The following is a 14,314-nucleotide window of genomic DNA, read 5'->3' on the forward strand; positions in this document are numbered from 1 at the left end:
ATAAGCTATAGCTCTTGTAGTTAATTCCTGCTCCTGATAAACTGAGCTGACGTTAAGCATGGGGTAGGTGATTGGAAAAAAAATTGTACTCGAATACCTGAGGGAGGTGAGAATACATTTGTAATTTATTTCAATAAAATGTAACGTTTATTTATATAAGATTTAAAAATCAATTTAAATATTATTATTTAAGCATCATAATGCCAATATTAAGTGTTTAAAATGATGTGTACTCATATTTGTTAAATTCTCATCTCATTTATATCTCTAATGATATCATCTAGTAAATTTAAATATTAAATTTACTATCACTTAAAAACAGTGAAAAATATCTGACCATTGATGTCTATATTTCTTCAATAATTGCGAATTCATTTTAAAAAGTATTAAAATCAAAACTTAGCTCAATTTTCTAATTTTAACAATGCTATGTAATACTTTAACAATGAAGTGACACAATTTTCTTTTCTTTTATTTAAATGATTTGCCAGTTTTTCTCTAAAATTACAGACAAGGAAATTTCTAAGAAAAATGTAAGTAGCTATATTTTAATTAATTTTCTTTAAGTTTTCTTACTATATATAAAATTCTAATGATGGTGTCGCAGTTTTCCATTGTTGTCGGTGCATTTTTAAAGGCCGGAAAATCACGTGGTAGGATCCAGTTTTCCCTCATTCATTTCCATATAGTGTTGGTTGTCATCAGTACAAAATTAACAATAGTCGTAAAGGTATTGTTTTTCTTTAAATATTTTTGTATCCCTAATTTAAACTTATTTTCCAGTACTGCTACTATTTGCGAGAGTATTAAATTATGGTTGTGAACTCATCAAATGTTTTTGAACAATACAATGCTATAAGAATATAAATGTTATTTTAAAAAATGATTACTTCGAAATATCACTTCCGTTCACCAAAAGATCTAATATTTGGGTAAAGTAATATTTGAGATTAATATTTAGACGTGGGAAGTAGAGGCACAAAAGTAAGTAAACAGAATTCCTTTTAGTACATAGATGTTAAGCGAATAATTTTAACTTTAGTAGAAAAATTGTTTTCTGTCAAGAAAGGACAATTATTGCGAAGCAATAATCGGGGTTGGTGAGCGGCAGCGAACAGGGGGCTTAGCCCCCTATTAAGCAATAATTTGTGTCAAAAGATTTTTATTCACGGCGTATTGATAAAAAATTTTTATTATAATTTAAAAAAACTTATTATCTCTCAATATTATACTTCTGGAAACTGAAAATCGTAACTTAACATTGAATTCCTGGATTTATCCAAATAGATAAACTCTAAATAAATTTCTCAAAAAGTGAAAATTTCTACAAGAAAGTACTTGAAGATTTAGATTAAATTTCACTAGTTTTTATCATATTCTAAAAGCTGTACCTAAAATATACTAATATTAGTATCAATTAATACCTCATACTAATGCTTCTAAGGAAAATTCATGAATCAAAACTCATCAAAAATTGTTTGTTTCTTTTACTTTTTCCAAAGTAAACAATTTCAGAATTAATAGCAACAAAGGTCCGAAGCGTCGAACAAAAGAATTACTGTTTTTGAACGTCAATATATGTATTTCTCCTAGTTTAGTTTGCATACTTAATTGGAAAAGTATTATATTTAAGAAGAATTAAAAAATTTTAGTTAAGGCAAAAGAATTGGCCAGCCTCAGTTAGACGATAGATTTCGTTCAGTTTTGCTAAAACCCTGTTTCTGGTAACCATGATATTCTTAGCTGTCTTTGCTTTCATTGATGTCTCCTTCAGGTTACCGCAACTTTGGTTTACATTTATTTTATGGGTTTTGGGTTTATTTTCAAATAGATTTTAATTTTCATATCGTCAAATATAATAAGGACCTCTAATTTTAAACTATCGACATTTTTTCAATTAGAAATTTTGCTTCTTATTGTTGCAATGTCCCTTAAAAACTATTTAAAATAGTAGTTTATAAGGTATAAAAACTGAAAGAAAAAAAATTGTAAAAGAATTTTAAAATTGTTCAAATAATTTTCAAATAATTTTGAAAACCTTGCAAAATCTTAAATATTCTCTTCCTTTTCATCTAGAAAAACAAATATCTGATTATTTATTACATTAATTTCACTTTTCTAAATGTATCATTTTGTGGAATAAAAAATTATTTTAAATTAATTACTTTTCACAACTGAGGTGTGAAGCAATCAAACATTCAAAACCACTATAGGACTTCTTTATATAACACAATTATTAGAATAATGAAAAAGAAATTTATATTGAGACAATAAAACGAAAACTATTGTTTCAGTACATTAATTTTTATTGTACAGTTTCTAAATTGCAGTTATAAGATTTAGAACAAAATAATATTTTTATTATTTTGAAGGGAATTTTCTTAGTCTTAATCGTTTTCGGTTTCGTTCTCACAATGATTACGGAAATCCTCAAGTGAACATTGTGGTTCCAAACTGAAATCTAATTCATTCATGAAAAACGCAGCTTCCTTTGGAAAATCTCGGCACAATGTGTACTTCAATTTGTTGATTTTTAAGGCATGCAACATTAATTCTTTTGCTGTCTCTCCACAATCTTTTAATATTACGTCAGCCAGACACTTCGTCAACTGGAGATCATAACTAAAAAATAAAAAGATATGAATAATGCTCTATTTTGAAACTAGCAATAAAAATTCATCATAAATGAAAAAATAAAAAAATAGCAAAAATAAAGCAAACATAATAACACATTAACAGATATACTATGTGCTAGTGGATGACATATATTTTAAAGTTCCGGTTCTATAAACACGAACTTTTCTCAGTGTCGAACACAAAATAGCAAATATCTATTTCATACAATAGCAGAAGTGGGCTCACAGCATAATAGACATTGATTCATAAGATAAAAGACGTTGGTTTATTCTGTGATACGACACAGAGGAAGGTTTTTGTTTATAGAAGAAGCGAAACTGTAGTACGTCTGATTTTGTGCGTCTATTTGAGCTTTATTCGTATTGTTTAGATATATCCATGTGTAGTAATTTATAGCTTGTCTAATCTAAGAGCTCCCCCCTCCACAAAGTCTGAGGCCGTCTTCTGCTAGAGAAATCAGGGAGAGGTTTTCAAGATTGAGAAGATGATTTCAGGGAGTGGTAGCTTACCTTCACCCTAGGGCTGGCAAAATAGACCGAAGAAGACCCTTTCTCTAGCCAACCCGATCCAAAACCTGTCCTAAACAGTGACCCCACACCCCTACTTGAAATAGTTATACCTCGTTACCATAGTCACCGCCACGGGTTCAGAAAAATGGCTAGGGGAGTTGTTACTTTAGAAAAACTATACTAATTCATTATTCTCTAATTCAATCTCTATAAACCCTAATTATCCTAATCTCATATGCAAAAATAAATGTTATTCCAGAATATGCTATTCAGTGTTTCGTATACTAGGAGATGCTGGCACATTATGGTATGTCTGCGTTTGTGCTTCACAGTTAAGACATATTCACTTGTTTAAGAAAGTTAAGAAGAATTGCATTTGAAAAATTAATGTTTTTCAAGAATTACTATTCCGTTTTGGTAATAATATACATGGGCTCATAAAACCATAGACATTGACTCATTCTGTATTTCGACGATGAGGTAGAATCTTGTTTTCGGAAATAAAACTAAAGTATCTCTGTTTTCGTGCCACTATTTTGGCACGAATTATGCCCCAATTTGATTTGAACAAATTAAAGAAACAGTGAATGATTATTCTGTATCATTTCATAGAATAATGAACGTTAATTTATAATTTAACAGACGTTGACTCAATCAATGTACCAACTTTCCAAAAGGCTTTTGATTATAGAAACGAAGTGGGTCGAGATTGCCTAGTTGGTAGGACGTTAGGCTTGTGTTCGTGAGAAAAAGCGTTTGAATCCCACCTTCCGAGTAAGCCCCGCGTATTAAATGGTGACTGGTGTAAGTTAAATCTGTTGGGGTCTCAAATCCTCTAAGTTCCCATACCAAATCAATAGCTCTGGGGGTACTGAATAGGAGATTGGTTGTTCTCTGGTTCAGGTCACATTTACGATCTGTGGATGAATGGATGGATGGAGTATGATAGGGTAAGTAAAACAGACTGTGAGATGTGTGGCTTAAGTCGTATTCTTGAACATAGATTATGTCACAGAAAAAGCAAAAAAATGCACCCTCTGTCTAAAAAATTTCGATCGATTTCAAGCAGGCTTGGTGGTTTACAAGTAGCTTAAATAACAACAACTACAACAGAGACAAAACTATATGCTCGTTCTGCATCATTAATCAAGCACTATTCACGCTGCTCAGCTTTATTCACGCGTCTCATAGAGTATGCCTTAATTCCATTCGCTTAAATTAGTGCTAAACCAGAATGTCACAGAAAGAGGCAAAATGAGTATTCTGTGTTTTCTATAACAATAGTCGTTGACTCATTCTGTGTTCCGACACTGAGGAAGGATTACTATAATGTCGAAACTGTAACATACGTGTGTTTGTGCTATTATTGCTTTATCAACGATGCTTTATTCGCACGTAGTTCGACGTATACTTTAATTTCATTAGCATAAAATTATTGTTATTATCTTGTAGCATTATAATTTTTTATGAGTATATACTTACAAACAGAACCTAATATTATAATCTTCCGGATATCGTAGATTGTATTCCAGTTCATACTTCACTATATCTTTATTTTTTATTTCATCACAGCAACTGTAAACTCTTTTTTCAACAAGTTCATTAGAATTTGGATTACATTTATTGAAACATTTTCCCGTAACTGCCAATGCTGAAACAGTAAAATATTAAGTTACAAAATTTGTTTTCAAATGCATGCAAACAATTAATTTGGATAAATTATATTTCTTATATCCATGTAAATATAAAATAGTTTTTATTTTTCCTAGTATCCCGCACTTATAATCCCATACAGGTGCAACAATATGAAATTTTGGTACCTAATAATAGATAATTATTGTTAAAACCTGCTATGTGTTTATTTAAATATATAATATTTACGTTACTGCTTTGTGTTTATTTAAATATATATTATTACGCTAGCATAATATATTTATAAATATGTTGAATTAGATAATACTTAAACTTATAGCCCCTCACAAGCAGTAAAATATGAGCAGAACAAGCCGTCACTGGAATTCGAACCTGGGTTGCCTCGCTTGAAGACGAACTCTCAAGCTCTTGAGTAGATTTAAAAAAATAATGTTTGTTTCCTTTTTGCTTATTTAAGAAGTCATTCATAAATTTAAGGGTCTCCTTACATTCCATTCTAGATTTCATGAATCTAGTGAAGTGAATTTATTGATTTAGAAAATTTCATTCTAGATCATTTGAGTCTTTTGTAAGTTGTAATTTAATTTTAAAAAATTCAACCTGGAGCTTTGGAATCCTTTGTGAATTCGAATTTAGTAAGATAATTTCAATCCCTTATTCTTTGGATGTAAATTTTAAGAAACAAATTCTTTTTTTTTATCAGTTTATTATGCGTTATAAGTTAAGAACAAAAAAGAAGAGACCATTTTCCGAAACCTAATATATCATATAAAATTCTAAAATCAAAATGAAATTAAAACAGAGTATATTAAACATTGAAGTACGACTGAATGCCAATGTAATAACTAATATTATGGCTTCTAAGTAAGGAGCAAAAAAAGATGGGATCATTTTTCGAAAACTACTATATTACATATTTTTTTTAAATAGAGATTAAATAAAAAGACAATACGTCAAACATCGTTATTGGAAGATAATGTTAATATTCTTACCACGGAACAAAACGGACTTTTCGTCACAAAAGGTATTCAGAGTTTCTAAATCTTCATGAAGTGACATTCCATATATTTTCTCCCCACATTTTTCTTTGTAATCAATCAAACACTCTTTGTACTTTATATGAGCTCTGAAAATAAAATAAAAATTCTACTCTGAAAATGTATTGCTCGTTATGTATCCTATTCTCAGATGCTTGCGGAATTTACACAAGTAGTTTATAAAGCTTCAGATCCATGCTTAACTACTACAATCGAGGAACAATCACTTTTATATAACCATTTTTTAAAACTCTGTTTGAATGTAATATAAACAATGCTGATGTATTTCTAATTCTTTTAAAGCCTCTTACATTTGATGCTTCCTATTTCTTAGAGATCAAGCTAATCTATTGAAGAACAAATTTTAAATAGAATTATAAAATAAAAATCTCGTCTAAACCTCCAATTAGGAATTCCTCAAAGAGAGAACCGCTGAACAATGTTACTTGACCCTTCACGCCATAAGACACACCAACGAAATTTTCATATTTTATTGATTACTTTTCAGTTTCTCACTGGTTAAGTTATTAATATTGTTTATTTTTTACTTCGAATATATGCTATTTCCATAAATCATCTGAGTTATTAACATTTATTTATTTATATTATGTTATGAGTTACCTAGTATTAATCAGCGCAAGCTATGCTAGATTATATAAAGTTTTAAAACGTCGACATGAAGATGCGCAAAAATTCTGTGAAGGAAAATGATTGTGACTTAACTTTTTAATGAATTACTCCAACATCATATTCTCTGGGATCATGAAAATTTTCAAAGATTTTGAGTTATTTACTGATTTAAATAATTTTGATTCTAGTCGGAGCAACTCTCTTTTCTTAGCGATTTCTAAAAAAGTGCATTCATTTTTAAAAATATAAGCTATTTGTCCGTTTTAAAGCAGAGATAATTCCTAACGGTAAGATGGTATTATGGTTTAAAATAAGAGCTTTTTCTATAGAGTATTTTTTCTGCAGCAGCAAATTAAAAAAATGCGGTGTTTTTTATTTATTTTCCTATTGCAGTTGTTGGAAAATAAGATGAAAATTGCAGTTTTTCTAAGATACTAAATGATCAGAGATCGCACAATGGGATCGATGTCATTTCTCTTCCCTTAGATTACTTTTGCAGTTCAATAAATTAATCATGATTAATTAAAAAAAAATCAGTTATCTCACTTGCATCTTGCAGACAGATCCGCAGTATTTTCTGGAAAATCATGTAGGAAATCCCCCGGATCCTGACATACATTTTTATAGTTTCTTAAGCACACATCTTTGTTTGATCCGTAATTGGCTGACTTATCTAAAATATAAAACTTAAAATATCAATGACATGAATATTACAAAATCAATGATAATCAAATACAAATTTTAATCACCGATATTATACCGAGAATGATAAAATTAAACAATTACGCGTTTTTGTAATTAAATATGAGTAAGAGTAAAAAATAAAATTTTATAGCTAATTGTGACCGGAGGAAAGTGAGTTTAATTTTATTTTAATTTGGATTCAGTATTAAAATTTCATTGATACACTGAGAATAAAAGCATGGTCAAAACTACCAGATAGTGGTAAAATAGCTCAATGGGAACAATAAAAGTTAATTTATACCGAAACGGTTTTTGGTAACAATGACAATAAAATAGGGTTTTATAATGCAAAAAAAAGTATTAAGTGTGATAAAATTTGGCAATTTTATTATGATACCTTAGAGTATGGCATAAAAACCCTTTTTCTATTAAATTTATCTTCCAGATTTGTTTTTTTTTTCTAAAAGGGTCGTAGTAAAAATTATAATTTTGAAAAGCAGAATTTTTGGCAAAGTCGTTACCATATGAACGAAAACGTTACCAAAACGTACCATTGAAAATTGGTTGACTCGCACGAAAGGATCTATGCACATTGAATGGCATGCAATTACCGATAACGTTTAATACTATTGACAATAAGATTTTTTTGCTAACAATAATGTTCTGCTATATTCCTTATTATCATTCGAGCAATACAACTAATCAGCAAAAACAATTCATCAACGCTGCAGGTGAACATTTTGTGATTCTTCGACTCCAGATAAAAGGTGATGTTTTCAAAAATATTGCTTTGAAAGAAAAAAATAGTTTTAATTAAATGCAGTTTTAAAAAAATAGTTTTGCTTTTTCAGAAGCAAAACAAAAAAGCAAGATTTAAGATATAGCAATGTTTGTTCTCATACTTTCAAATTGAGTCACAAATTCTTCCTTTGTACATTTTGGATTGAAATCGATTCCATGTTCATTCATCATCTTTGAAGCGTTTTCTTTGTGATTCAAACAAAAGACGTTCCAGAATCCAATTCCATTCAGAAAATGTAGACCTAATTCTGTCTCCATTTCACCACATATTCTCGACATTATATCAATTATACGGACAGAAGTTGTGATATCAATACTAAAATGCATTAAAAAAGTAGTCTGAATTCAAGCTGGTTAATAAAAACAGGTTTTATTATCTCAAATTAAAATAAATATTGATTGGTGTAAGTATTCCTTGTAAGAGTGATTTAAAATTAGTTTGTGTGAGCCCGATAAAACCGGAAAAAAGTTTTATGTAATTTCTCTCACACCATAAATACCAGGCTTGATTTAACATTTATACTTGGTTCTCGCACTACCTGAGGCAGCTTGTTCTGCTTTTATGTAAAAACAAATTAGAATTACCTGGTTTTATTTCTTCTACCCCAAATTCTCCAATATTCAAGTATAAAATAATAGTTGATTAGAAACATGTGAATATAGGGATGCGGTAACATTGCAATTACTAAAAAAAAACATTTCAGGTTATGTATAAAAACGATTTCTTCAGTCTTGAAAAAACATTATGTTTTATAGCTCGTGCAAAAACGCGTACAAAATTAAATCTTGAATTAATTACGCTGTTTATTTCAGGTCAAAAACTGATTATTTATTTCTTGCTAATCATGTTTCATGCGTTTACAAAATGCAGTAAAATAATTTAAAATTTCTGACGAAGTAGCAAGCTAGAACATATGCTAGCGTCTAGCATATCTTTTAATACTGTGTGTTAAATTATTATATTAATAATTTCGCATTATACTGTAATATAATTACAAAAAATGGCTTCAAAAATTGAGGTTTCAATTTTTTGACGTGTTGTCTGTTATGGTACAAAAAATACAGTAAATTTATTTTATTTTAAACATTGTTCTAAATTCAAATAAATAAAAAAATATTCATAGTTAGAAATGCGTGCTTCAAAAGAGGAATATAGTTCAGAATGGATGTTTAAGAAAACCGTCATAGCTAAAATTGCGAAATTAAAAAAAAACGTTATCATTTAAATCCATTTTTTAATCTACTTTCATGCCTGTATTTAATACGTTAACTCAATTAACTAGTGTTTTTTAAATTAAGCAAAACTAAAACAACTGACCAAATTTTCATACTGATATGGATAGTTGCTATTTTAAGAATAACAATTAAAAATACGGGTTTCTTGATTAACATTGAAAATGAGCGATTTGTGATATGTCACACTTCGTTAACGTGTATTTTGAGCTCAGCCATCTTTTTAAATGCACATATTGAGCTATGACCTTTTTTAAAGAGTAAGTCTGAAAACATTATTTCCAAAAATATTTGCTTAACTTTTTCTTATTTTCTTCTAATTTCTATATATATATATATATATATATATATATATATATATATATATATATATATATATATATATATATATATATATATATATATATATATATATATATATATATATATATATATATATATATATATATATATATATATATATATATATATATATATATATATATGTATATATATATATATGTATATATATATATATATATATATATATATATATATATATATATAATAATTTTAATATATGAAATATCTATAAGAATATAGCTATTTTCACAGCTAAAGCTTTTCTTTACTGTATATGAGATAACATACTGATCGAGAACATTTTCAGTTTGTTAAAGAGAGTGGCTTCAGCTAAAAATATAAAGTTATCTGATAAGTGATAAGATACGTTTCTGACTAATGTGTATTTGCCTGGGGGAAATTTCGGAAACTTCGAGACTAAAGCAGTAAAAACTATTAAATGTTAAAGTGTAAACTTTAGAAAGAATGTGGCTCTCTATTTAACTTTCTCAAGCCCTCATTCAGAAATCATGAAATACTTACTAGCACTGATAGAGTCCATCAGGCACATCCGATAAAATGAGATTAATCTTATCAACTAAATCAGGTGAGCATTTCTCTGTGATCTCTCGGCTACCTACAAAATTGTCGTAGCAACTGCCGTATTTTACAGCTCCTTAAAATAAATCAAAAGAATAAATATATATATATATAAATATATAATATATATATATATATATATATATATATATATATATATATATATATATATATATATATATATATATATATATATATATATATATATATATATATATATATATATATATTATATATAATGAAAAGAAATCATGTACTAAACTCTTAACACATATTAATAAATCAAGGCAAATATTATAGCAACACAAATAGTAAAGCAAAAATAATTGCAATTAAATTATTTATCATTATTTTCTGTCTTTGACGGAGAGTTTAAGTTAAAAAATTAAGAAGAACACGTTTTTAATAGTTCCTCTTATCAAAATAGCATTACTTTTCAGTGTTACTTATCATTTTCGAAGATCCGTAAGACACCCATTTCTACATTATCTATATTAAAACTGCAGGGTATTAATGCAGCTGTAATATGTTCCACATTACCTACATTTTGTCTTCATTAGTATATTTTGTATCGATTAAAATTGCACAAAATACCATAATAGCAAAAGTGCCTATTACAAAATTAATGAAGCATCATTGTCGCAAATATATATCATGAGTGAATTGCTTCATTAATTTTGCTTTTCAGTACGTAAGTTTTTCTATATTCAGTAATTCCTACTATCAGTACTTACTACCAAAATTAATTAAGCAATTAAGTATCTGGCTATTCGAGTATATATATATATATATATATATATATATATATATATATATATATATATATATATATATGAATGTTCTAATCTTAATTCTTATCCCTCAGATTGTCTTTTCGAAATCGTGCTTTGTGTTTTTGCAAGGATGAATCCATTATACTTTTTATGAATCATTTATTCAGGAAGTTAAGAAAAATCCATTTACAAATTATGTACATGGACCAGAACTCCTGGACACTTTACTGGAGCATCTCCCGAAGATAAGTGCGCTTTTTTCACATGTATCGTCTATATATTTTCATGTCATGTGATCTATAATATCCAGACTTCTTTGTTAAAATTGACACTGTAAGATCATAAGACTGGATGAGGATGAATTAATATCACGAAATATTTATTGATTTTAATGGGAATTCGGCTTCATTAAGATATTTTACTTCGCAGTATGGACTCATTGTATAAATAAAGATTACATTGCTATTACATTGCTATAAGTTAATATATACTCGAAGAGCTAAGTTAATTATGAGAAAGAGATTATTTTAAAGTTCTCATCTGTTAGAAGGGCTAGTCTACAATCAAAATATATTTCTTTTTGAGTTTAGTTTTAAAAATTCTATTAAGCTATTATTTTAGAGGTTATATATATATATATATATATATATATATATATATATATATATATATATATATATATATATATATATATATATATATATATATATATATATATATATATATATATATATACCGAAGAGTCATTGCATTATGACCACCCTGCTAATAACATGTAGGACCACCTTTGCCCTCAAAACTGTTAGCACCCGCCGTGGCATTGATTTCACAAGGTGCTGATGGGTAGTCTGAGGTACCTGGCACCAAGCGCTCGCCAACTGGTCCTGCAATTCCCTCACATTGCGAGGGGGTAGCGTGCCAGCAGGAATTTGGTTTTCCAAGTAGGACCACAAATGCTCTATTGGATAAAGGTCAGGTGAATTTGGAGGCTTGAAAGTCACTGGAATGTTCCTCGACGATTCGACCCATATGACATGGTGCATTATCATGTTGGTAAACACCATTCCCCGCAGAAAAACTGTTGCTATGAACGGGTGAACCTGGTCTGCAACTATGTTCAAGTAGCTTACAGACGTCAGTGATTGTTCTATGAGGATTATGGCTCCTAATGTGCCCCATGAAAACATTGTTCCTGGGCGAGAATCCAAGAAAACCTGGGCTAGCCCATTGTTACAGGTGGAGGGTGGTCATAATGTAATGGATCTTCAGCGTACATATATATATTAAATTTGATAATATTTTTATTAAAAAATTAACTTACCTTTAAACCAAGCAGAGTCGCTCATGCAAAATGTATTGCTTGTGCTTAGAAGAGATTGCGCAAATTCTAAACTCGGACCATAGGTATCTGGGCATATTTCTTTGTTATTAATTACACATTGAGCAAAAGTTTTCAATTTTCTAAAAGAAATTAAGAAAACATTTTTTTTTATTAATAAGAAATTTTTGGACTTCTTGCGTTTGCTATCAAAAATTTTTACTGACAAAAACTTTTAAAAATACAGGATGTTTTGAGATTATTTAAATGTATATCTTTAGAACTTGTCAAGTAAAGGGAGAAAAATGAGAGAATTTGCTAATTAAACTAGGCTAGCTTGGAAGACCAACCTTGATAATGTTAATTTCCCTCTTTTTATCAGTGATATGTCAAATTTAGAGAGTTTTGTTTTTAAAACTTGCTTAAAAACTAATTTGCAATTCTTGATATGCATATTATTTTAATAATGATTCTACCAATATACACAACGCAGTTTGTAGAAAACACCTTATAAAACTAAGAATAAAGTGAAATTAAATTAATTTTTTTAATGAAAAAAGATTTTTTTTTCTCCTTTCATCGGCTTCTTACTTGCATAGTTCTTCCAGTTCACTGTTACACGTTGGGAATTTCAATTCTTGGATGGGAATTCCGCAAACTTCTACCACATTTTCAGGGCACTCGTCTTGTCCATCAACCAGGAAAACTGTAAGATAATGCAAAGGTAAAGTAAATAAGCTAATCGGGAAAGAAGAAATACATGCTATTTCTTAACTACCTTAAAAAACACTTTAAAATTTAAGTAAAAAATAAACCGGAAAGAGCATTAAAATTCAATTTCGTCGAGGAAGATAAAAAAAATTGTTACAAAAGCAATCAAACTTTATTTTTTGTCCCAACTTCTTCTGTAAAGATTCGCTAGACTTCAACGGTATTTTTTCGCTTTTCTTTTCGCCTAAATGCTATGGAAATGTTATTATGGAAATGCCTAAATAGTATGGAATAATTGCGCAATTTTCCCCCTGAATTTTGAACCTAAGAGAATCAGGGATTTCAAAAAAGGAAGGGAAATTTCCCTCGTGCTTTATTTGTAAGTTAAGTCCAACGATTTAGGATGTGGCCATTACATAATTATTTTCTATAACTGTAGTTGAACAGCCGACACTCCGATATGACTACTAATGTTCAACTCCGTCATAGCCTTGAAATTTCGAATCCAATCCATAAGGCAAGGGAGTTCCTGGATCTAACATTGGGAGAAATTTGATTTCGTGGAGGACTTTTTGATGGAAATAACCCGCTTTTGCGTAAAATGGAGGGAAAGACCACGGGAACCTCCCACGGTTAGCCTGACGGCAAAGGGACTCTAACCCATGATCTGCCTAAGACTGAGGATATTTCGAGTCAGCCCTGTGGTTGGTGCAAGCCAGATGCGGATTCTTCTGGACCATCCATAGCTGGGATGCGAACCAGATTCAATTCCTTGAAAGGCAAACGCTCTATCTCCTCAGCCATCGTGGCTCATTACATAAATATTAAAATTTTTATTACAGAAATATTGATAATCTCATTGCACTTCAAAACAAAATTATAAATAATTAAATTATCTGCAATACAATGAATACAAATAATTTCATATCTTTATGCAGACCTCCAAATCTTCATTTTTCTTTCTCCATGAAATCTGTCCATATTTATGAATGAATATAAGTGTGTGAAAAACATGAAAATATTTATTTTACTTGAACTAACATATATATACCAAAATATATTGGCTAAAAAATATATTGGTGCAAAAATATGCCAAATACCGATATCACACATAAATATATTTATGAGTGATTAGATATTTATAATCGTTAATTTTCTAAAACAACATATATTATTTCTTTCGAAAACCAGTTCAACTTATTACAGAAAAAATATGCATTACTCACTAGAACTTAATAGTACAATAAGATGCTGCAACCGCATATTTAGTTCTCAAAAAGAAATAACCTTCTTTATCACAATTATTTCTTGTCAAACTGATGTTTCAATGAAAAGGGGAGCTTTTTGTAATGATAGTATATCAAGGACAACGATGACATAATAAGGAAAATTTAATACAATATTTCT

The 14,314-nt window shown here is 29.1% G+C and overlaps 1 protein-coding gene across 1 annotated transcript; it reads right to left on the reverse strand.

Annotated features, from left to right (window-relative positions):
* Nucleotides 1–2,285: 2,285 nt before the first annotated feature.
* Nucleotides 2,286–14,263, reverse strand: LOC139426119 (uncharacterized). The gene is made up of 9 exons (XM_087159854.1): nucleotides 14,134–14,263; nucleotides 12,788–12,902; nucleotides 12,200–12,339; nucleotides 10,049–10,181; nucleotides 8,053–8,267; nucleotides 7,013–7,139; nucleotides 5,792–5,925; nucleotides 4,629–4,797; nucleotides 2,286–2,622 (listed from the first exon to the last, which is right to left on the reverse strand). The coding sequence occupies exons 1-9, from the start codon at nucleotides 14,168–14,170 to the stop codon at nucleotides 2,388–2,390; spliced, it is 1,305 nt and encodes a 434-aa protein (XP_087015980.1). The 5' UTR covers nucleotides 14,171–14,263; the 3' UTR covers nucleotides 2,286–2,387.
* Between the last annotated feature and the right edge of the window lie 51 nt (nucleotides 14,264–14,314).

This window comes from Parasteatoda tepidariorum, chromosome 3, assembly GCF_982258835.1.
Source record: "Parasteatoda tepidariorum strain Cologne lab strain chromosome 3, Ptep-v5.0, whole genome shotgun sequence".
Classification (NCBI taxonomy): Eukaryota; Metazoa; Arthropoda; class Arachnida; order Araneae; family Theridiidae; genus Parasteatoda; species Parasteatoda tepidariorum.